The 23,602-nt window shown below is 38.9% G+C and overlaps 1 protein-coding gene across 3 annotated transcripts in view; it reads left to right on the top strand.

Annotated features, from left to right (window-relative positions):
- The window catches only part of myom2a (myomesin 2a), a gene marked incomplete at its 5' end in the record, with an annotated part of 52,904 nt that overhangs the window by 12,694 nt on the left and 16,608 nt on the right, over nucleotides 1-23,602 (top strand). Inside the window, 10 exon segments of one of the 3 annotated variants that reach the window (XM_034200249.1) lie at nucleotides 834-1,033; nucleotides 1,120-1,173; nucleotides 3,774-3,901; nucleotides 5,895-6,078; nucleotides 11,936-12,110; nucleotides 15,161-15,282; nucleotides 18,225-18,412; nucleotides 19,100-19,226; nucleotides 19,977-20,155; nucleotides 23,246-23,360. In XM_034200249.1, coding sequence (XP_034056140.1) covers nucleotides 834-1,033; nucleotides 1,120-1,173; nucleotides 3,774-3,901; nucleotides 5,895-6,078; nucleotides 11,936-12,110; nucleotides 15,161-15,282; nucleotides 18,225-18,412; nucleotides 19,100-19,226; nucleotides 19,977-20,155; nucleotides 23,246-23,360 — 1,472 coding nt within the window. 3 annotated transcript variants of the gene reach the window in all.

The following is a 23,602-nucleotide window of genomic DNA, read 5'->3' on the forward strand; positions in this document are numbered from 1 at the left end:
TGTGTGTGTGTGTGTGTGTGTGTGTGTGTGTGTGTGTGTGTGTGTGTGTGTGTGTGTGTGTGTGTGTGTGTGTGGTGTGGTGTGTGTGTGTGTGTGTGTGTGTGTGTGTGTGGTGTGTGTGTGTGTGTGTGTGTGTGTGGTGTGTGTGTGTGGTGTGTGTGTGTGTGTGTGTGTGGTTGTGTGTGTGTGTGGTGTGTGTGTGTGTGTGTGTGTGTGTGTGTGTGTGTGTGTGTGTGTGTGTGTGTGTGTGTGTGTGTGTGTGTGTGTGTGTGTGTGTGTGTGTGTGTGTGTGTGTGTGTGTGTGTGTGTGGAGCTCCAACAAGCCGTGTAGGACAGAGAGGGAATACACAGACTATACAGAGATGCTGTGAGAAACCAATGTGAGTTTGGAACATTGAACAATGTGAATCTATTCTAGTCGACCTCAACAGTGGAATTATGATCAGTAGAAATGGCCATTGACCTTTAAAGACCATTTAATCCTTTTTTTAAATCAATTTGACTGAATGATAGATAGATACTTTATTGATCCCAATTTAGGAAATGTGTGGACAGGTCCGTCTGAAGGCTGTTTTTTTTTATAAAACACATTATAAAATCAAATTACTCTGCACTTTATATTATTAAAAGTCTCTTTATATAAAGCTGCATCGATATTTTTAGATCAAATGAATCAGTGTAAAGTGAGGTATTATCAACAACTCGGCAAGTCTACACATCCTTTTACCCTCTTTCATCTTACAGTTTAACCATACCCTGACTCTAAATACTGATACTAGATTGAATACTTTTCGTAGTCCAGTTATCATTAAATTCATCTCCTCTGTGTTCAGGCGTGAGTCTGGCAGCGACGCCTGGGTCCAGTGCAACGACGCCCCGGTGAAGATCTGTAAATACCCGGTCCACGGCCTGACGGTGGGGAACTCGTACCACTTCAGGGTCCGAGCCGTGAACAGCTCTGGGATCAGCAGGCCGTCCAGAAAGTCGGACAAAGTGACCGCCCTCGATGCCGCCGAGAGCGAGAGGCTGCAAGGTACCGATGAAGGTAAATAAAACATCCAGATGCAGAGAGGAAGCGATGTCTTCTAACAGATCTGCTGTTGTCGTTTCCTGAAACAGTGATTAAAATCGAAGGGAGATACGACATTCTGATCCATGACGATGATCTGGAAGGTACAGCGTGATCTGGGATCAGATATTCATTACTTCTTAGATTCTGAAAGAAATACTAATGTGTGTCCCTCGTTCCAAACCTCTTCAACAACATAATAACTTTACATTCAACATTTAAAAAGTGGAGTTGTGAATTCCTCACTCTTATCCACCGACATCTTCATAGCGCATCCCGAGGGGTTGTTTTATTATATCTTATAAAGACCAATCACCTTCTTCTGCTCAATGGAGGTATGTCCTCTCTATGTATATGACTACAAATTGAAAAACCACATAAGACAAAGTTTTCTGATGTATTTTTACATCAGTTTTTCAATTTTTTGATGTGATTTTTCCAAATGTAACAAAGAAAGACCATCACAGTCTCCAGAGGAAAGTCCACATTTTGAGGACAAAGTTGGTTTTATTTTCTCACAGTTTCTTCTTAAAGTTGTTTTTTAAATATTACGTCAGGATTTGAGATTTTAATTGTCCAGATTGAGTCTCAGGGTGCACTTTGTCAGAAGAAACATGGCATTATATAAAACCTTCTCAACCAGCCAGAATCCACATCAACATTTTGAAATTACATATATTTCTTCAGGAAGGAAGTATATAAGCATCACATCTTTCCATACAGGTTTAATATAAGGTCAAACTAATGAATGACCTCTGTATTGGATGTCAGTGATAGCACCAAACACCACCTCTTCTCTCACAGGTTAACATCTAAACATGAGTCTATTACAAAACAAAAATTCACACAAACACTGATCTCTTTTTTCCCGCTGTCACTTCAAAACTAATTTTTCTTCCTTTCTACTTGTGGATATTTTCCCGACACAAACTATTACCCGCCCCCTCCTTCCTAACTGTTCCGGTGCCGTCTTCATTTAACTCCCGTCTTTCTTTAATACAATAATCGACTGAAGTGGTTTTAGTGTTTTTTTATCAATTAAACCACTTGAAGTGTGCCGAGTCTCTCCTCTTTAAAACAAACCTTTAACACAAACTAAAATCCTTTGTGTTGATGTGATTTTAAACGAGGCTGTTGCAGAAGTCCCACATTTTAATTCAACTATCAAGTTAGTCGTTTAGAGAATAAAGGGAGATCCAAAACTCTCTCTGTGCGTACTTTTCCCCAAAACATTAATGTAATTTCTCAAATTGCTTTTAAATCTGAAATATGATCCTGTTGTTATTTATCCAAATCCTGAGCTAAATCATTTTAATAATACATGGGATTTGTATAGCGCTTGTATAATGCTCAAAGCAGTTACATAAAGTTAAGTTAAAGCCTTTTATTGTCATTATACACAGAGTATAACGAGATTCAGAGTGCAACTCTGTCCCGGTGTGCAAGAAATACAAACAAATACATAACACTAAAAAACACGGCAATAGGACAGACAACATACAATCTATACGGGGGAATAAATAGTTAAAAATATTGATATAAAAATAGTATATAAAGTGCATTAAAATATATATAATATATAAATAAATACATATATGTTGCTCAACCTGCACCACTCTGAACTACAGACTAGAATATATCAGTTTAAAAAATACTGCAACCAACCATTGATGTCGTTTTTTTAAACGAAACGTATTTTTGAAAAACATTGTTAAAAAAAACACAACATGTAGGATTTTGTCATTCTCTCATTATTAGTAAAATATAAAAAAATAGGATTTTGTTCCCTAAAAGATCAAGACCTCTCCTGTGGCAATGTAGTTATTTAATGATAACAAAAATAAGGATTTTATGTTTGTTGAAATGATCCCAGCCAGTACAATATGAGCTTAGACAAAATATTCAGCTTTTTAGAAAGACCAGAGGAATATGATTTCTGGCTAAGACTAGTTGAGTATGTTGGCTTGGATATATTTAACCCTTTGATACACAACATGGCTCAAAAGTGACCCGAGTGAGTTTCAATTGTAAATATCTTTGCAACAAAATACTTTAATAATTCAGAATTCCAGGTATTCCTCGATGAACTTGTTTTTGATCATCACAAATTCTTACTTTCATTTTTCCTTTCTTACTTTTTGAATGAAAATCATTTTTGTATCACTACTCAACATCATTGTTGACCCATGTATGCAAACCTGACGTATTAATACAACAACTGTTTTAGTTCCTACATTTTGAAAGGCTGATTGAAAAGAATGACGTCCGGTGATCAAAAACAAGATATTTAATGAATACTTTGAATATTAAATGATTAAATTAATGGATTTCCAAAAATATAGCTCAGAAACACTCAGCCATGCATGAAATCACATTGTAGGTCAATACGGGTCATTGTTGACCCGTGGTGTCCCTTAGAAGGGAATCAACCAACCACTGATGTAGTATTTTCAAAGTTTTACAAAGACTAAAAAGAAGATTTATTTGCTATAAATAAACACTTCTCCTTTGGCAATGGATTTGTTGATGACGTTATTGGATGAAAATAACAATAAGTCTGGGCGTAAATTCTTAATTCATTTAAAATGACAAAAACATTATAAAAACACATTGTTCAGATACAACATCAAAACCAATGTGGGATTTCTGCCTCCGCCGCCGCTGTTTGTATTTCGGGCTCAACCCGTTCACTCCCGACCTTTAGGCTACGTAACGATCCCAGGTCAGCCTACCGAAGTCCACGCGTCCGAGGTTTTCAAATCGTACATCGTGCTGAGCTGGACGCCGCCTCGCCCCCGCGGACGAGTGCCGCTGAGCTACGTCATCGAAAAGGTGTGTGTCGATACCTTCAGCCATCAGCTTCCATCGATGTAGCCCACTGGCATATCTGTACCGTAGAGAAGAGATAAAGAGACATGGACCTCTTAAACTCTTAGTCACTGTCCCCACAAGAACAACTATTTAACAAAACAAGTATTCAGACATATATATTTACTAAGAATATGTTATGGTCTATTTAAACACAAGGCATTCAATTAGATAGTGATACGCTTAATACTAAAACATCATTTATAGGGTACTTTCTATTTGGACGTATCTGTCCCAAACCCTTTCAATTTCAATTTCTCTCAATAACATTTAACACATTTTGTTCAATGGTGTATTTAAATTACATTTAGTTTATTTAAAAGTATGTTTTATCTTACCTGCATGACAGCATCACATGCACTTCCTTTCATCCTAGCACTATACAATTCTCATTTGAGCTGAAAACTATTATAAACAAATGAAGGATATCTGTGTTTGGTAGATTATTTCTTTGTTATAGAGGAGATTTGTCAAATCTTTCATGGGCACAACCCTCATACTCAGCTCTGCTGCTCCTCCCACAAATGCTTGTTCCTCATAAATGTAGCCCCATTGGAAAGGTAAGAAAACAGGCTTTCCAACGGTATAAGATGTTTTGCCAAGAAGCATTGTTACAACAAAGAAATAATCGAACAAACGCAAACATCCTTACTTTTTGTGTTAAGTTTGGCGATATTAAAGATGTCTTATGCATCATGTTCCCCATAATTCGTCCTTTTAAATTAAACTTCATTTGAAAAGTATTCTGTAGGTTTAAATATTATTTTAAGAGCTATGAGTTCCCTAGAGTTTAAGAGGTCACATGTGTGTTTTTTTATTATCATATATGTTATATTCTAAGCACATGAGCACTGAGAGCTGAACGTTGGTCGCTTGCATTGTTGGGGCTTTTTCCAGTCAATTCAAAATCCCAATACGGCCTAAATAATCAAATAATTTACATGGTAGAAATGTAGCACATGTTATATATAGAGACAGGATTAATATGGTACAATCACACAGAAATGTATATATATAAATATATCTACATAAATACTTTTGTAAACTTTCATGAGAAAAACAATGTTTTGAAAAAAACACAACGGATATGTTGTTAATGTCATTTAATGCTAACAAAATGTGCAAATGATCCTATAGCCAGTTTAAGAACCCATAAGAACCCGGACCCATTTCTACTTTTGGGAAATTAAGGGGAACATAATTTAGACTAAATAGACCACCTAGAACACATTTCTGACAAGTAACCCCCCCCTAGTGTCAAATATCTGAAATATCACATATATGTTGGCAGTATATATATATAAGCTTTTTGAAATGTAGCTCGTTATGTCACATGTGTTAGCGTGGCACATGGACATCCTGGACATGTTGTTATGGCAACACAAAGTCACATGACCTGGACCAGGACCCCCCTGACTGTTCAGTGTGTGTCACTTAGGGACTTCATGAGATAAAATAAAGGCTAAAGCTGTTTAAGGAACTTTCCAGAACATTTATGGTTCATGTGACACCTGGGTCACGGTGGGTCCTAATGGGTTAATATTAATATAAAGTACAAAATATTCAGCTTTTTTTAGAAAGACCAGAGTCCGAAAATACGATTTTAAGACTTGTTGAGCACACATCTAAATAAGATACTGCAGTCAAACATAGGGAGTCTTTTTGTCCCAACGTTTGCCCAACAATAGCTGATTCTTGTATCCTAACAGTGATCAGACACCAATCGATATTTCAGATTTTCATATAAATGCTAAAAATGTTTCTAAATATGGCCAAATAAAAACTAAACTGAGCCCCAAACTTTGCAACGACCCCTGAAGCTCCTCTGTGTCTGTGTTACATTGATGAGGTTTGTCGCAGATGGCTGTTCTTACTCATAAACCCCCCTCATCATCATCATCATCACCCTCCTCCTCTTCATCATCTTCCTCCTCTTCCTCCTCCTCCTCTTCCTCAGTGCATAGCGGGCACTGGAGCATGGCAGCGGATCAACACGGCGGTCAAACTGCACTCTCCCCGTTACCCGGTTTTTGATTTGCAAGACGGACAAAAGTACCAGTTCAGAGTGTTTTCAGTGAACCTGTACGGCTGCAGCGAGGCGTCGTTTTCCTCCGAGCCCGTCCAGAGGCAGGATGAGGACGGTAAGGAGCCGGAGCAACGCAAATACATTACATACTGTTACATATAGAAACGTATTTATTAGGATAAACCCCTTGAGATGCACCGTCTCGTTTTCAAGGGGGGTCCCGACAAAAGCAAACGTCTTACGACAGACGTACATGAACAAAATAACAGAAAGCAAAGCATGACAAACAAGGACAAACCACGTACAGTCTGTGAAGTCAAGTTCACGAAGTAATACATACACTCATTACAATTTGAGACAGTAGTTACTGATGGATCCGTTTCATCAATAACAAGAGCAGCTGGACGTGAGATGATGATGCTTGAACAAACCCAATGATGCAGGGGATAGTAGCAGGTCAAGTATTCCAGTCTGTTGGGGCTTTAAACATCAACGCTATAACGTTATATATTTATACATATATATATATATATATAGATATACTGCCAAGTACAATACAAATAAATATCCAACTCTAATGCAGGACAGTATAAGGGCCGGAGCAACGCAACTACATCCAGACACACTGTCATACATGCAAAGTACAATACACTCGTATATCATCACAATCAGAATTACAATACAAGGATTGGCTTTAATGCAGGATGGTGCATACATAAACACAGTACGAGGAATACAGATGTATTTGTTGTATTACTGTTATTGTCATTACACAGTACAGCTACTATGTAACACAATGGTTTCTCTGCATTTGACCCATCCTAGTGTTAGGAGCAAAGATATCACTTTTATTAAAAGAGTTGAAGGACAGTTTAGAATAATGAAATATAATAAAAATGCAACCACATCCAGACACACTGTCATATATATATATATATATATATATATATATATATATATATATATATGTATATATGAAGTACAATACAAAGACATATCAATCAGAATCAGAATTAAAATACAAGGTTTGGCTTTAATGCAGGATGTTAAGGGCTGGGAGCAACACAAATACATTCAGACTGTTATATATACATTTAGGAGGCGTGTGGCGCAGTGGATGGTGTTCGGATCAGGGGAGCACAGGTTCAAACCCCACTGCAGTCAGCATGTCGTTGTGTCCCTGAGACACTTCACCCCAAATTGCTCCTGTGGGGATTGCCCACAGTATTGAGTATGTAAGTCGCTTTGGATAAAAGCGTCTAACAAGTAATGTAATGTAATATATATATATATATATACATGCAATACACACACAAAAAACACTCAAAACAAGTGTGTAATGGTGCATACATAAACACAGGAAGAGGAAAATTGAGAACAAATGAATGCAAGTCAAATATTGCAAATGATAAAAATGCGATTACATTTGGAATCGGTCATTAGGCAAAGTAAGATACGCGATCATCAAACATACTCAGGGTTAACATCAGGTAGTTGCAGGTATACAAGGATTTGCTTTAGTGATGCATAAACACAGTAAGAGGAATACAGATGTGGAGCAAATAAATAACTTTTATTAAAAGAGTTGTAAAAACTACACATTGATTACGGTTCACATTGGTCATGTTTTAGCTACTACATTATTATTTATTTAGGCTGCCAGAAAGAAAGTCCAACGGTGTATAAATACTCAACAGAATGAACGGTACACTCCCTAATTGTATAATAGTGCTTATATGATCATATATAATATAATGCTTCTTCCTGTCTCAGCGATCATTTACACTCGTACTCTCCAAGATGCGAATGCTTCCTTAAAGGTGGGGTAGGTAAGTTTCAGAAACCGGCTCGAGTGCACTAACATATGAAAGTACACAGCCGAAAAGAATCCGCCCCTTCCTTCAGACTTCCTTTTAGAGCACCGCCTCCAACACACATGAACGCGCAATGCACGCCCAATGAGGGCACGAGATACATTTGTGCGTGCACGAGATGGAAGGCTGACAGACAGGGCGGCAATCCAATCCGTTTAGCCGGCACCACGGCTTCCACAGATGCATTTTTTAATGGATTTTTTGTCAAAGCACTTCAGATATTCATTGCTATCGGGATGTTAAGAGCATTCCATTCTTTCACACACAGTGACGTCACGAGCTACCCACAATGCAACGCGCGCCATATATCTATATAGAAATACGCCATTTTCCTGGAGGTGCAAATATCCTGGAGGTGCTAATATAAACAGCTAGCTAACGTAGCCAGGCAGAGCGCACTAGGTTTTTTTTCTGAATTAACAACCGAAGAAATCGCTGCATGTCTTCGGATTACATCTCTGGACTTGAGGGGTGTGCTCTAGGTCGTTACCAGCGTAAACTAGAGCTGTGTGGGCTGTCGGATTGCCCTTACAGACTGCATGCAGATGTATGGAAAAACGACTCTCGAAAGTGGCCTTCGTCGATTTTGGCAGCATCTACGTCTATCTTCTGGAAACACCAGGTGAATACCCCACTTGTCACAATAATATTATCATGCCAATGCATATATGTGGTATTTTAGAGTTCACTAGATATTGATTAAGGCAATAGACTATGATATTCTGCTGGCACCTCACGTGAAACGGTGGATACCGGAAGTACGGTGTCGCCCTCGGCCCAAAACCCGTATGTGTGTGTGAAAGAATGGAATATAACAAAATGTGTATCTCGAGCCGGTTTCTCAAACTTACCTACCCCACCTTTAAGTGTGTTTTTAGTATTTGTGCAAACATATTAAATGTAAATATTATGCGAGTATCTGCAAACAGGAAAGAATGAAATCCTCAAATTGTTTTTATGTTGAAAGTGATTTCTTGTTCCAGGTGTTGAGGTGCGGGTTGGTACGTACAGTTTAATGAGAACACTTCACTGTTTGATGCTGCCGTCACTTCACAAAGTAGTTCCCTCTTCACTGTGTGTGTGATGTCTAACCCTCCGTTAAAGGCAGAGCGCACAGTCAATATAATGTGTGTGTACAGTTATTTGTAATGTGGCATATTTAAACTAAGACACAGTGTATTTCTCTGTTGAATCCAGACCATGTTGTGTAGTTAAGGTCCATTGCTGTCAGCTAGTATCCCTACAAATATCCTATACAAATTGTTATGCCAAATATATAGTACTTTAAATGTAATAAGAAAGCATGCTCTTGTATATATATTTATTTATATACATATTTGTTGCACCAAAGTCCAATTTAAAGGTCACCTATCATGCTATGTGTAGGCAATAGCATAGGTCTCAGATATATACAAATATATAAAAACATGTCTATGAAGTGTTTTGCTCCAAATACCAAACAGATCATTCTAGCCATGCCTCATATCCCTCTATTTCACTTCCTGTTCAAAAGTGCTGATTTGGGGATAAAGCTTTAAAGAGGAGGGGTCTGAGCTCATGCGGGACCCGGCAGCTACTGTCTAAACTAAATGCTGCCGTGATGAAACGCCATATCATGGATTATCAAGGATTCTCTCTGAAACAGTTTGGAGCTCAAAGGCTTTCTCTCTTGCCGGTTATACCACAAGGTGAGTTCCTTTTTACTTCCTGCTTCTTCACACACATGCTCTCCAGTACAGGTTAGCTCTGAGTGTTAGCGATGCTAATGTAAACACCGACCATATTACGTCCAAAGCAGTCGGGCATTGTTTCTGATAGCAACGTTTCTGATTGGCCCGTGGGTCCACATTTCAGATATTACGTCATATCGGACGCAAATCTGGATCAGCTCCGTTGTTCCCCGTTTTTAAAGATTTGTGTACGGAGGAGAAGAGAGAGGGTTTTATTTTCTGACGCTGCGTGAGTTCCCCGACACACCGGGGACACATGTTGATGTAGAGAAGACATCACAAAGTGCATTTTACATGATAGGTCCCCTTTAAAAGGTTCAATTGTGTGTGCTTGAATTCTAAGACGAGGCACAGCTAAACCTCACAGTGACAAAATGAAAATCTCCTTATATTCACATCGATGTTTTCTTTCCATTCCTGTGTTAAACTGAGCTTCACAGACTAAACCTCACTCTGTTGATCCACAAAATCCACAGGGACAGTGCATGCTCACATCACGAGCGTTTACTTCCAGCGTATTGCATGTTTATGTTTGGAAATATGGTTATATAGCAGAGTGTTTTAGTAATGATGGTAATGGTATTTATTTATATATAAGTATAGTTCTCTTTACTGAAGGGTGAGGCGATATAGAGTTTGATGGCCAATGGATAAGTATTTCTGTTTTGTGAAAAGTCATATGGATGGATAAAGGCTATGCGTCCAGAATGGAGAAGTGTTTGGACAAAGTCAGGTAATACATTCCTGTGGATGAATGCTGAGCTTTCAACATGATGTGGTAAATCAAGCTTCCTTATTTTATGGATACATAGCTGCATATAGAGGTTCCTGGATTTTAATCACTTAGGGGTCTGCAACCTTTTTGACCAAAAGAGCCATTTTGCCCCCTTTTCCACCAATGTTCTTTGTCTGGAGCCGCAAAACATATTTGATAGCTTGATAGCTTATAGTTGTATATTGTTACATCATAGACAAAATCTACAGTTTTTTTGCATTTATTATTTATTACATTATAGAAAACTGTTACCGCTAATAATAAACAAAGAACTCCTATAAGACGACGCTGAAGTTGGCTTCCGATTCAGAGCATCCGATTCGGCAGTTAAGGGGAAAGTTAAGGGACATTTAATTTACAGCGCTGAGCGAACAATCCTCCGTGTTTGAACCTCTTAAATCGCTGCATAGCCGAAGTATTTGGACTGGATTATCCCAGAGTCTAAAGATTATTTATAACCCAGTTTGAGATTTGTGAAACCTTCAAATAATCAAACACAGCACTTGGGGAGTTCTCTGCACATTTGAAGAAAATGAATACAATTAAAATGGGCCCACTTTCAAATAAATAAAACATCTAGCTGCACCCTAAAAAGAGTTTACTGATTGAATTATGACTGCAGATCGTCAGCTGTCTTCCTCCCGTGTTGTTGCTCGATACGTAAAGGCTGCAGCTCCTTTGAGAACTTCTCTCCACATATCAAACATCCCGGTAAGCCAGCATCGTTTGCTGTGAAAGCAGATAACTCTGTCCACGCAGAATTAAACCCTCTGTGTGTCTCCGATACTTTTCTTTGATGTATCCATAGCTCGCTCATCGAGCCGGGGTCAGGTTATCCACCTGCAAGAAAAGGCGCTGGCGCGGGACCGCAGCAGGATGTGACGCATATTTTAGTTGACCTAATTAAAACTTTTTTGTGTTTTCTTTACGTGTCACAGTATCACCTCAAAATACAAGATATGAAACATTTTCAACCGTGAAACACAATATAAATAGTCCTACAAATATTGTTCTAAGCTCAAGGGAGCCAGAGCAGAGGGCTTAAAGAGCCGCGGGTTGCAGACCCCTGACTTACATTCAATAGTGGGGTCTTTCTTCCCTTCAATAGTGTTTTTATTTGTCCGACAGTTAATAGATGTGTTAACTTCACGGCCATCTGTATATTTGTCTTACTCTCTAATGCTGGTTTATTTCTATTTTGAGATGTTTCTTTTTTAGAATTGTTTGTTTCTACTCTTTAATGTGTTATTCTGTGCAATGCCTTGTTTTGTTTTATGCTGCGGCAACAACACAATTCCCAAATTGTGATGAATAAAGTACATCTTATCCTATCTTATGTTTGAATGTTGAAATTAGACTCTTTGTATGAAAGTCACTTTGGGTAAAAGCGTCTGATAAGTAACAGTGTAACGTAATTAAATGTTTTAATACGTATTGTGTAGGGAATTGTACATGTTGACCCATTATAAATGCATATTGCAGCACTCCATCAAACTATTTGTATCTATTGTTTCGTCTTCTTGGGCTGTTTCTCCCTCAGCTAATTCAAATACTCGCTGGAAGTAAATACTAACTCCTTCTCTCCCGGTGCAGGCGTGCCCTCGGCCCCCGGTCAGGTCGTGGCCACCAGGAACTCCAAGTCCTCCGTGTTCGTTCAGTGGGAATCTCCCAAACACCTGAAGAACCTGATGGGATATTACATCGACGGACGCATCGTGGGATCCAAGGAGTGGTTCCCCTGCAACCACAAGCCCTTCAAACACTGCAGGTCAGGCCATAAGAATATTGAACACCTAAACATTTTAAAGAACACCCATAAACAAAGTCAACTTTATCGTCAATCTTTCAGTTTGTGTACAGACAGAGAGATCGAAATATCGTTTCCCACAATCCTGAATACAAAAACACAAATATATATAAAAATATGTATACACATATGGGTACCACTTTACAATAAGAATAAGAATAGTTTGTAATTTATTAATTAGGTTGTGAACACTTTATAAATCATTAATAAGCTTTTATAAGACATGAGATAAACAGGGCAACTGTGACCGGTTGCTTGCCAAATAGTGATCCCACATGTATCTGTGCTGCTAAGTCTTATATTGGCTACTTAGCTTACCTCGTCTTCTTCATCAGCCAGCATCCTTGGTATCTGTTGCTCACTGAGTTGATTCTCGCTAAGTAGCCAGTAGCCAATATAAGGCTTAGTCATCTTGCCAAATAGTGAGCCTGTGTTGATGTATGAAAACTGTTAGAACTGGTTTATAAATGGTTCTTACTGATTAATAAAGTGTTTACAACCTAATTATCAACCCTTTATGAGCCCTGAATGAAGGGTAGTCTTATTGTAAAGTGGTACTGTCCCAAATATGTATATACCTATATGAACACAATCAACATTTATACATATGCACACATTAAGACATAAATATATCCTTCAGTTTACTTGTATATAGACTATTCTTGCACTATTTCTATTTTATTTGTATTTAATTGGACACCTCAAAACATTCTATTGCACTATTGTATCTGTTGTATTTGTTCTATATATTCATGTTGCTCGGTTTGAGGAGCCTCTGACTTCAGTTTTTCATTGCCATATGCAGCTAATGTGCACATGACGATAAAGCCTTGAATCTTGAAACTTGAAGAAGTCAGGGAGGATTTAGGAGATCTTTGGACGTCTAAATTAAGATGTAAACAGGAAACTAAGTCAGGAGTTTTTAACCACTATGTTTCTATCATAACGATTTCCTTCATATTTATTAGTTAGTCATCCAGTTGCAGGATAAAGAAAAAAAGATAAATCAGTCATTCAATACGCGCACAGATAAACTAAATGATATATATACATACATATGTTCACATATACGAAAAGAAAATAATAAAGTAAACAAATAAATTCCTACAAGTCCATGTTCATCTCGCATGGGTACGCTGACTCTGAATCAAGGGATTAATAGCCCTGCTTTAATCTAGTACTTCAGGGATGTATTGTTAATTAAATCTAGTTTATGGGCTTTTCTGTTCTTTGCAACTCAGAGGGTTAAGGAAAAGTAACATTATATTTAAGGTCTTCATTAAAAGGGTGCATTTTTGGCATAAATGATCATTTCCACATGTTGTTACAAGCCAACGCCTCCTTCTTAGTCAATATTAAAAGTCCAATTGGTGATTTATTTCCCCGATGTTGTATCTGTGAACCTTAAGTTGTCTCGAACGAGCTGAGAACCAAAATGCAACACACGGGAGACCAGGGAAAGTCGGTAACCAGCTTTATTATAAATAGTTTCCACAGAAAAGTTCTGGTGTAAGACAAACCGGCAGACATTAGGCAAAGGGCTGGTCGGGGACAGGCGAGGGTTCCAGGAGTAGGCAAGACGGGAGACGCCGGTACAGGCAGGGTCAGGCAGGGTCAGGAAACAGGCGAGGCAGAATAGTCCGGGTACAGGCAAGGTCGAAACCGGGAGAGCAATCTGGGAGGTAATGCTGGAAAGAACTGCATGCTGCGAAGTCCGATCTGGCACTGAGGTGAGAGTGAAGGGGCATAGTGGAGCTAATGGGTGTAACAGAGTATGAGATAGAAACAGGGTGTCACTACCAGGTGACTTATGGCGCATTTCCACTGCAGCGGGTAGCCCCGTTTAAGCGTCCTTAATCGTCCGCAATCGGCCAGGCTAGTTTTTGGTGGCCTTTCCATATAGCGTAGCACCGACTAGCGGGTACTTTTTCCGGCCCCATAAAATCGTGGTTCTATCAGGCCAGGGCCAGGGCTTTGGGTTTGAGAAAAGCGCTATAAAAATACAATTTATTATTATTATTACTAAGGTGAGAAATGCTAATGCAGAAAATAGGTGAGTGAGGGAGCAGACTGCAACATAAGTGGCCTATCATATCTCTAAAATCACTCAACGCAACTCTTTCAATTTTTAAATGTAAATCGCTGGGAATAAACTTCTATGGATGGATTGGTTTCAATGATCACCTATAAACAATATTATAACAATATGGTGCATCTTGGCTGCCGCTCTGTCTCTAATCAGTAAAGTGTTGCCCTTTAATTTAAGTCTAAAAACTCTAATTTATATTTGATACTTCAGGGATTTATTGTTAATTAAATCAGGTGTAAGGGCTTTTCTGTTCTTTGCAACTCAGAGGGTTAAGCAAAAGTCACAGTTAAGGTCTTCATTAAAAGGGTGCATTTTTTACATAAATGATCATTTCCACATTTTGTTACAAGCCAACACCTCCTTCTTAGTCAATATTAAAAGTCAAGTGCTCTAATATATTTAGTATATCACACCTGTAAAGCTTAATTATATCTTTAAAATCACCTTTGGATATTCTCGTAAAAAAAAACGTTAACTCGACTAAAATGACGCATCTTGGCTGCGGCTCTGTCTCTAATCCGTAAAGTTATGCCATTTATTTTAAGTCTTAAAGCTATAAAGTACAATATCTACATTAAGAGATATCCCACGCTGACACAAGAGTACCGTTTTCAGCGCCTTTATGCACCAGAGATCATCAGAGCAACAGTTTTAATTGTGTGTAATGTGTGTGTGTGTGTGTGTGTGTGTGTGTGTGTGTGTGTGTGTGTGTGTGTGTGTGTGTGGTGTGTGTGTGTGTGTGTGTGTGTGTGTGTGTGTGTGTGTGTGTGTGTGTGGTGTGTGTGTGTGTGTGTGTGTGTGTGTGTGTGTGTGTGTGTGTGTGTGTGTGTTGTGTGTGTGTGTGTGTGTGTGTGTGTGTGTGTGTGTGTGTGTGTGTGTGTGTGTGTGTGTGTGTGTGTGTGTGTGTGTGTGTGTGTGTCAGGTTTGTGGTCCACGCCCTGATCCCTGGTGAGAGCTACACCTTCAGAGTCCAGGCGGTGAACGTGTTCGGCCTCAGTGAAGAATCCCAGGAGTCCACGGCCATCGCTGTGGAGCCGGCACTCGGTAAATCCATTTATCATTTATCGATAATAAAATCTGCAGAAGTGGGAAGTAGTGGAGTACGAATACTTTGTTACTGTACTTAAGCACAGTTTTCTGGTATCAGTACTTTACTCCACTACTTATTTTTCTACTTTGACTTCTTACATGTTGAACACAAATACCTGTACTTTCTACTTCTCACATGTTGAACACAAATACCTGTACTTTCTACTTCTTACATGTTGAACACAAATACCCTGTACTTTCTACTTCTCACATGTTGAACTCAAATACCTGTACTTTCTACTTCTTACATGTTGAACTCAAATACCTGTACTTTCTACTTCTTACATGTTGAACACAAATACCTGTACTTTCTACTTCTCACATGTTGAACACAAATACCTGTACTTTCTACTTCTTACATGTTGAACACAAATACCTGTACTTTCTACTTCTCACATGTTGAACACAAATACCTGTACTTTCTACTTCTTACATGTTGAACACAAATACCTGTACTTTCTACTTCTTACATGTTAACACAAATACCTGTACTTTCTACTTCTCACATGTTGAACACAAATACCTGTACTTTCTACTTCTCACATGTTGAACACAAATACCTGTACTTTCTACTTCTTACATGTTGAACTCAAATACCTGTACTTTCTACTTCTTACATGTTAAACTCAAATACCTGTACTTTCTACTTCTTACATGTTGAACTCAAATACTTGTACTTTCTACTTCTCTCATTTTCCAAACAGCTGGTTCCTTTAGTCTGAATGTGTGTTTGATGCGTGATCATTATTCTTTAGAGTCATTGCGTGCCTATTGATTTGAACACGATCCGTGTATCCATCATTTCCTGGTCTTCTCTAAAGAAGAGGGACCAATGGAAACGTTGTCATGTTGCCGTTGTTCAGCATGGAAACATTCATTAGCTAACAATGACATTATTGTTCTATTAATATAAAGGGAGGTCAGGTACTCTTTAAAGCAGCTGCTAGTTATGGGTACTTTTTACTGAAGTACATTTCAAAGCCTCTTTACTTTGACTTGAGTAAAGAAGTTTAGTCAGTACTTCTACTTTCACCAGAGTATTTTTAAACTCGAGTATCTGTACTTCTACTTGAGTAAATGATGTGTGTACTTTTGCCATCTCTAAAAAGTCATTTAAAACGTGAATAAAGCTGATCATTGTTGATGATTGGTCCAAGCATCAGCCGAATATACGGTAATGTATGTGAGGTTCACCAAAGTGTCAGAAACAGACGTGTTTAAAGTGTATTTCGTCATTCTATCCAGGCAAAGGGGTGGATTATGGTATGTATGAAATAGATGATTTTCTCCCACCTGACTTACCCACTGCTGCCACTTTGCATCATGTGCTTCAATCACAGAACTGCACAACTATTTATCACTAAATTCACTGCTTGGTGCCAGAAGAACCACATAAAAGTAACACTTATTTAGGTGCTAATAAACGTCTTCTACATGGGTCCCCCCCCCCCCCCTCCCGATGTTACAGTACATTTACTCAGCTATTGTACTGTTTTGACGTACTTTCCTTTTCACATTTTATCCAGCATGTACTTCTACTCCACTTAATTTTTTAGGAACCCTCTTTACTCATGTAACTAATACAATGCTAACCAATACAACATGCAACATACAATCATATGCTTCAATATTATGATGCATTACTGTATTAATCTAAGCAGTATTTTAAAACACTCTTGGCTCAACTTTGACAAACTACAAACTTTACATTTTTCATTTCATTTCAAACCTTTATTTACCCAGGTGTATCCCATTGAGATCATTGATCTCTTGCTCAAGGGAGACCTGCTCAAGTAGGTTCCAGTGGCGAACCGTGTCTATCACAACTGGACCTTCTGTAGACACACCCCCCCCCCCCCCCCCCCCCCCCCCCCTCCGCGGCATTATAATGTCCGTCTTTTCACTGAATTGTCGTCTTGAAAAAGGTACTCACAACAATTCCGCAACAACTTCATCTCCACCTGTTGCACTTCTCATTTCAACGTTAAAAACAATAAAACGGCATGAATTGCTTCATCTAGATCATCTGTCTCGAGCCAGTTAACTAGCGGGCCTTCTAGAGAACCCTGGAACCGAGGGGAACTCTGAAAGAACACGCCCATTGGCTACAAATCAATATATGATTGGTTAATCAAACTGTCAGTCCAAAGGTACGCTCTCATTCAGTGCAACGGCCAGGGCATTCGATCAAGGATGTAGAATACCTTGGTGAAGGATATTCTACCCAGAGACCCAGAACAAGATCTGATTGGTTGCTTTCTTTTCTAACACAAACCACTGAAATGCGTAGAGCATGGTCCGAGAAGGACAAACAAATCAACGTAACACTGTAATATTACAGATCAACGACACAGATACCATTCTCATTTATTCATTTTATTACATTTTATTTATATAATTAAATCGATGTTGTGTTTGTTTTATCTGAGTGTTCCTGGTTATTCTCTGAACACCTTGAAGGCCCTGACGGTTCCACATGAAACATAAAAACATAAACAGAACAAAGGACATTTTACAGAATCATTACAGGGATTACAATTTACAATAACTATGCACATGAGCAGGTACCAACAGCTTCCGATTGAGTAGCATCCAATGCTCTTAAATGTAACCGTTAAGGATAAAAACAGAAAAATGACGTGTGAAAACGAGCCATTCTGAATACTCAGTACTTTTAGTCAACGCCTTTACACCCACACACATATTTATATATATAGTATTTTAAGACTATAGTACTTCTGCATTTATTTAGGGAAAAGGATCTGAGTATTTCTTCCTCTCCTGGGTGTGTCCACATAGCGCAGCGCTGACTGAACCACAGGTGTATTTTCTCATGTGATGAGATGTGATCTAATTAACTCTCTCTCTCATTGAACATGATGTATTCTGTGCTCCAGCGACCCCCAGCTCCGCCTCTGGGATCAGCATGCTGAGCTGCGACGGCTCCTCCATGACTTTGGTCTGGAAGAGCCCCAAACACTGCGGAGGCTCCAAGGTCAACGCCTACTACATCGACAAGAGGAACGCTGACACGCTGGTGTGGAAGGAGGTCAACGTGGCGGCTGTGAAGGAGAGGATCTGCACCGTGAGTCACCAAAAAGCTACAATGACACGTATAGATACACTTTAACAGTAGAACAATACTCACATTTAATCATCTCAAAATAGAATTAAAAGGTAGAACATATACAGTGTAGGGAATGAAAACTATAGAAGACTCTCTGCTCTCAAGCAGGACACAACTTCTCAGCAAAGTGTGAACACACACACACACACACACACACACACACACACACATTGAATCTAGAAGAAGGAAGAATCAGAATCAAGTTTATTCCCAGGTACATTTACACATACAAGGAATTTGCTTTGGTGTCTGCTGGTGCGAACATAAACTATCTAAGGAAATAGGTTTCAAAAACAATTCAGCATTAACAAAGGATACGAAAGTATTTACACCAGATTTAAATGTAACTATACAAAGAACCTTAAAAGCTAAAAAACTCAACTAAAACACTTAGGACAATGAGTATATGACAATATGGCAAACTACAGTGTGTTATATTTTAAAGTGGAGGGCTGTGCAGACATGAGTGCACAAATGTGCAAAATGCGGTCAGAGAGTTGAGCATGAACATGGCTCACAGTATTAAGAAAGACAAAACAGATCAAGATGTTGTTCACATGCATTAATGTAATGCATAATGTGTTTGGGGTGGATAAGAAGTCGGTGTACTAATCCCCTCCCACCTCTCTGTCTGTGTGTCTTCAGGTGGACAGTCTGACTGAAGGAGTTTTCTACGAGTTTAAGGTTCAGGCTGCCAACATGGCGGGCGTCGGGGTGCCGTCGGCTCCCAGCAGCCCCATGAAGTGTGAAGCCTGGACCATGGAGCAGCCAGGTAGGAGAAGCATCAACATACTTAAACTAAATAATACTGGCAGCTCCTTACTCATTAAAGATGATACGATGCGATAACACTTCAATGGTCAGATCAAGTCTGAAATGTGACTTGCATCACAGCAGCTCCATGTGTAACATCAACAAATATCACAACAACAAACATTGAACATAACATCACGATCAGTGAGAGAAAAGCTGCTCAAAGAGCCTTCAGCGTGCATCTGATCTGTAGCTCTGTGTTTACTGATAGGATTGAAAGGATGCTTCAGTCTGACTTTAGTGATCTCCATTAGAGGGTAGCAGTTCATATTCTCTGGTCAGAGCATGACAGACAGCCTCTCAGGTTATTATGGTTGGCTGAGTCTTAAAGTCTCTGACAGGGTGACCAACAATCTTTGAGCAGATGTTTAACAGGTGGAGCCGTTTTGATTTTAAAGCAGTTGACAAACACTTGTACCAGGTAGTATTGCGGTACTGTAGATGAGTATGTGAATTACTGCCAGTTAAATCTGTTATATACTGTAGGTTTGAACTAGATTGAGCTTCACACCCAACATATTTTTCCCCATCTGTTGACAAAGATATTAACTTTATTTCTTGCATTCCATATTCCTTCCATTTGGAGTTTAATTACTTTGTTATAATTATTTATAATTTACCTTCAGATGGCTATATATCATATGAACTTTATTTCTAATTCTCATAGTGTTTAATGACATTGTTATCATCATGTGTACTTGCCCTCCAGGCCCGGCGTACGACCTGAGCTTCAGTGAGGTCAGAGGTCAGTCCCTGGTCGTCCTGTGGAAAGCTCCGGTGTACATCGGGGCCAGCGCTGTGTCTGGGTATCTGGTGGAGATGGCCAAGAAGGGATCCTCAGAGTTTGTGACTCTGAACGAGGAAGCTGTGAGCCACCGGTACCTGCAGGTAGGAAACACCTGAGGTCATGTTGACCTTTATTAATAATAATACATGTTATTTGTAAAGCACCTTTCATTGCTAAAAGTCATCCCAAAGTGCTGCAAGAGGCGTAATAGAAAAAAGAAACACAAGTTGAATCAAAGGCTCTAACAGTTTGCAGTTAATGGAAACCCTGAATTAATACATTAGTGTTATCATAATCTGAATACTAGTTGTTAATACTCTATTTAAAAGAAAAATAACAAACAAATCTATTTATTAAAAAAAAGCAATAATACAAAAAAACTCAAATTAAATAAATACAATTAAAATGTAATAATAATTTTAACAAAAAGGTACAATTAAATACAATGAAAAAATGTAATAAAAAATAATATAAACATATAGTTAACCATACAGAGTATTTCAGTTGAGGTTTTGGTGTGGTGTCACACTGTGTTTCTATTCTATTTACGTGAGACTTCTTGCACAATACTTTTTTTTTCCTGCTTTATTATATAACTATGTTGCATCCTTGGAGGAGCTCGGGACAGAATAATTTCATTGCCATGTATACACTGTAGCTTCATGATTCAAGATTCAAAGGTTTTATTGTCATATGCACAAAAGCTAGAGTGTAGAAATGGCAATGAAAATCTTATGACCTGAGCTCCTCCAACAATGCAACATATCCTGTTGAGCCCTGAGCCTGTCTTTCAGGTCTCAGGCTCGAAAATGACATTCCCAGAACAAAGGACCATATCTTCCCTTCTAAAAGGGTTAAATTAATAATCTTTTTTCTCAAAGTAATGATAAACCTGTGAGTTGGATGTAGAAAAGTCAGAATCAATATAGATGTTTTTTATTTTAAAGAAAATTCATATTGAACATAGTAAAAAACTATAAATTATAGTGTCCGTCCAAAAATAATTGTTTACTTATAGTGAAAACTAACCTTGGATGATGGTAAGGTAGACTAAAAGCTTTAGCAATCCAAAGTACAACATATAATAAGTACCCTGTATCAAGATTGATGCAAAACAAGTGACATTTGACCTTTTTAGAGAGGTTTAGCAAAACTCCAGGGTTGCGTTCCGATAATCCAAAAATCAGCTCCTAAATTCTAACCCTATCTCCTATTCCTTGACCTCTGAGTGAAACGTCACGGGGTTAAGGAATAGTGGATAGGAGAATTCAAAAGGACTTAGGAGAAGAGACTGAGGTACTTTAGAGAATCCGAGTGCACTTTCACTATCCGACGTGTTTATGATGCGCCAGCGGACGTCATGAATGTGCGTCTGCTGCTGTGGGGTAACCATGGAAACTACAGTTTTCTATACAGCGGACTACAACATGGATGTTTAATAAGAACGAGGGACTCATCTAGAGACTCTGCACCGTGCTCTGATGCTGTTGCTTTGCTTTATGAACGGGGACAACAGAGAAACATATTCTTCATGACCAAAGTTGGAATTGAAATAAAAAAGTGAAACTTATGCTCGTCACCCTCTCCCTCCGGTCCACATTAATACAAATGATCCCAATACGTATGATTGTATGAACTATGAAAATATCTTAAAATCAATACAAATGTATTTATTATAAACGTTAGTCCTTAACATCTATCACTGTGTGTATATCACCATTCAAACATCTTTTAAAAGTTGAACAAACCCCACACAGCTCAGTAAAGACTGTGAGATGTTGACTTTATTTGATCATTTCAGTAAAAACTAACGTTCATATTTCTCTTTTTGATTATAATACTGATGAACGTTCAGAACAAAGCACTTTGGCAACTTACCACATACGTTTTAAAATGCTTAATAAGCACCGTAACTTTCATGATATCATTTCTCGGTCATAATCGGTTGTTTCCGTGAACGGCCGACTGTTGTGATGGCAAATGCTGCGGCTGCAATGCATTGTGGGGCAGCATTTTCTCCTCTCCTTTCGGTTAGGGAGGTCCAGTGGTTCCTAAGCTAAAGGAGGTTATAAAGGAAGTTTGAAACCTCCTTTCCTTTCATTTGGAGAATTGGAACGGCACTTAACATGGCTGCCACTGACGTACTTCCGGGTCATTTCACTCCGTTAGGAAGGTTCCTAAGCTAAATGGACTATTGGAATGCAACCCAACTCTGGGGTGATTTGGGTGGAAATGGGCGTTTTTACCGTTTCTCTGGAACCCATTGGTCGATTTTGGTGATTGACATCTCTTTTTGAACGTTAGAGCCAATATAATTGAAGGGGAATTTCCCCATACACACACATGGTAAAAAAAAAAGGTGGGGGCTTTGCGCATGCAGGTTTGCATCAGAGCGAACCTATCTCTAGCTCTGACATCTGGAAACTGAAAAGCAGGTTTATTACTTATGGATTATCAGAAATCATTTCAAAGAGACACAGACACATTGGATTAACCTATGGATTAACTTCAGCAGCGGTTTTATCGTTTTAATGCCATTGAAGACCACTTTTGACCAGACACAGGTAAACCATGTTAGCGTTTTTAGCTACCTAGCGCCACATGTTTTGATGTCTGTTTTTGTTTATAAAGTCGCGAGTTCGTATGATTGAGTGATAATGAGGGTACCCATCGATTCTGTGTCACCTCACGATCAGATCGATGGGTTGGATGTGCAGAATGGATAAATAATAAGGTTTTTGTGAGTGAATTGCTGTGCAGTAGTCTGTTAGCATTTTTCGCTCGTTGCTAATTCAGAGGCTCAGCGTTAGCATTGTGGGGTTTTAAAAAAAAGAAAAATTAAAATGATCAGTTAGATGAGTTTCTTCCCGTTACATGGATATAAAACATTCATAGTTTATTAAATGAACATGCCCTCAGACACTGTTTCCTGCAAGATGTTGCGGGAGGGCCCCGGTACCAGGGTCTCTCGGGCTTAACAGGATATATAGAATAAAATACAAACGTAAAAAGTAGTGCTCATGTTGCGGACAAAGTTAAAAGCACACAACGAGAAGTAAACAAACGCTGAAATAAAGCGGAAAAAAGGTCGGAGAGGAGCAAAAGACACGGCAGCCATCATCTTCATGTTTTATAATGTCTTATGTGCATATGACATTAAACCCTTGCATCTCGTCTCTCTGGCCCTGCAGGTGAGCGGTCTGCAGGAAGGAGAAACCTACGTGTTCAGAGTTCGCTCGGTGAACGCTAACGGAGTCGGGAAACCTTCCCAGCTTTCTGAGCCCGTCTGTGCCAAAGCTCTGCCAGGTAAACAATACCAAACAACACTCACTGCCTGCTGACATGTGAGGGGAGTAGGTCTCTGATGTTTTTAGTCTTACATTATTCCAGCTCATCCTGATACATGAGGTTATATCAGATATGAATGTAGCTGCTGATTGATATTGATGATATAACAATGATGTTAAATGTCTTACATATGGAGGGCTATTTTGTATAAGCTATGCTTTCTGCCCTCCCGCTTCTACTAATTGTGTTTGTTTGTCGGA

This window comes from Gymnodraco acuticeps, unplaced genomic scaffold, assembly GCF_902827175.1.
Source record: "Gymnodraco acuticeps unplaced genomic scaffold, fGymAcu1.1, whole genome shotgun sequence".
In the NCBI taxonomy this organism is placed as follows: Eukaryota; Metazoa; Chordata; class Actinopteri; order Perciformes; family Bathydraconidae; genus Gymnodraco; species Gymnodraco acuticeps.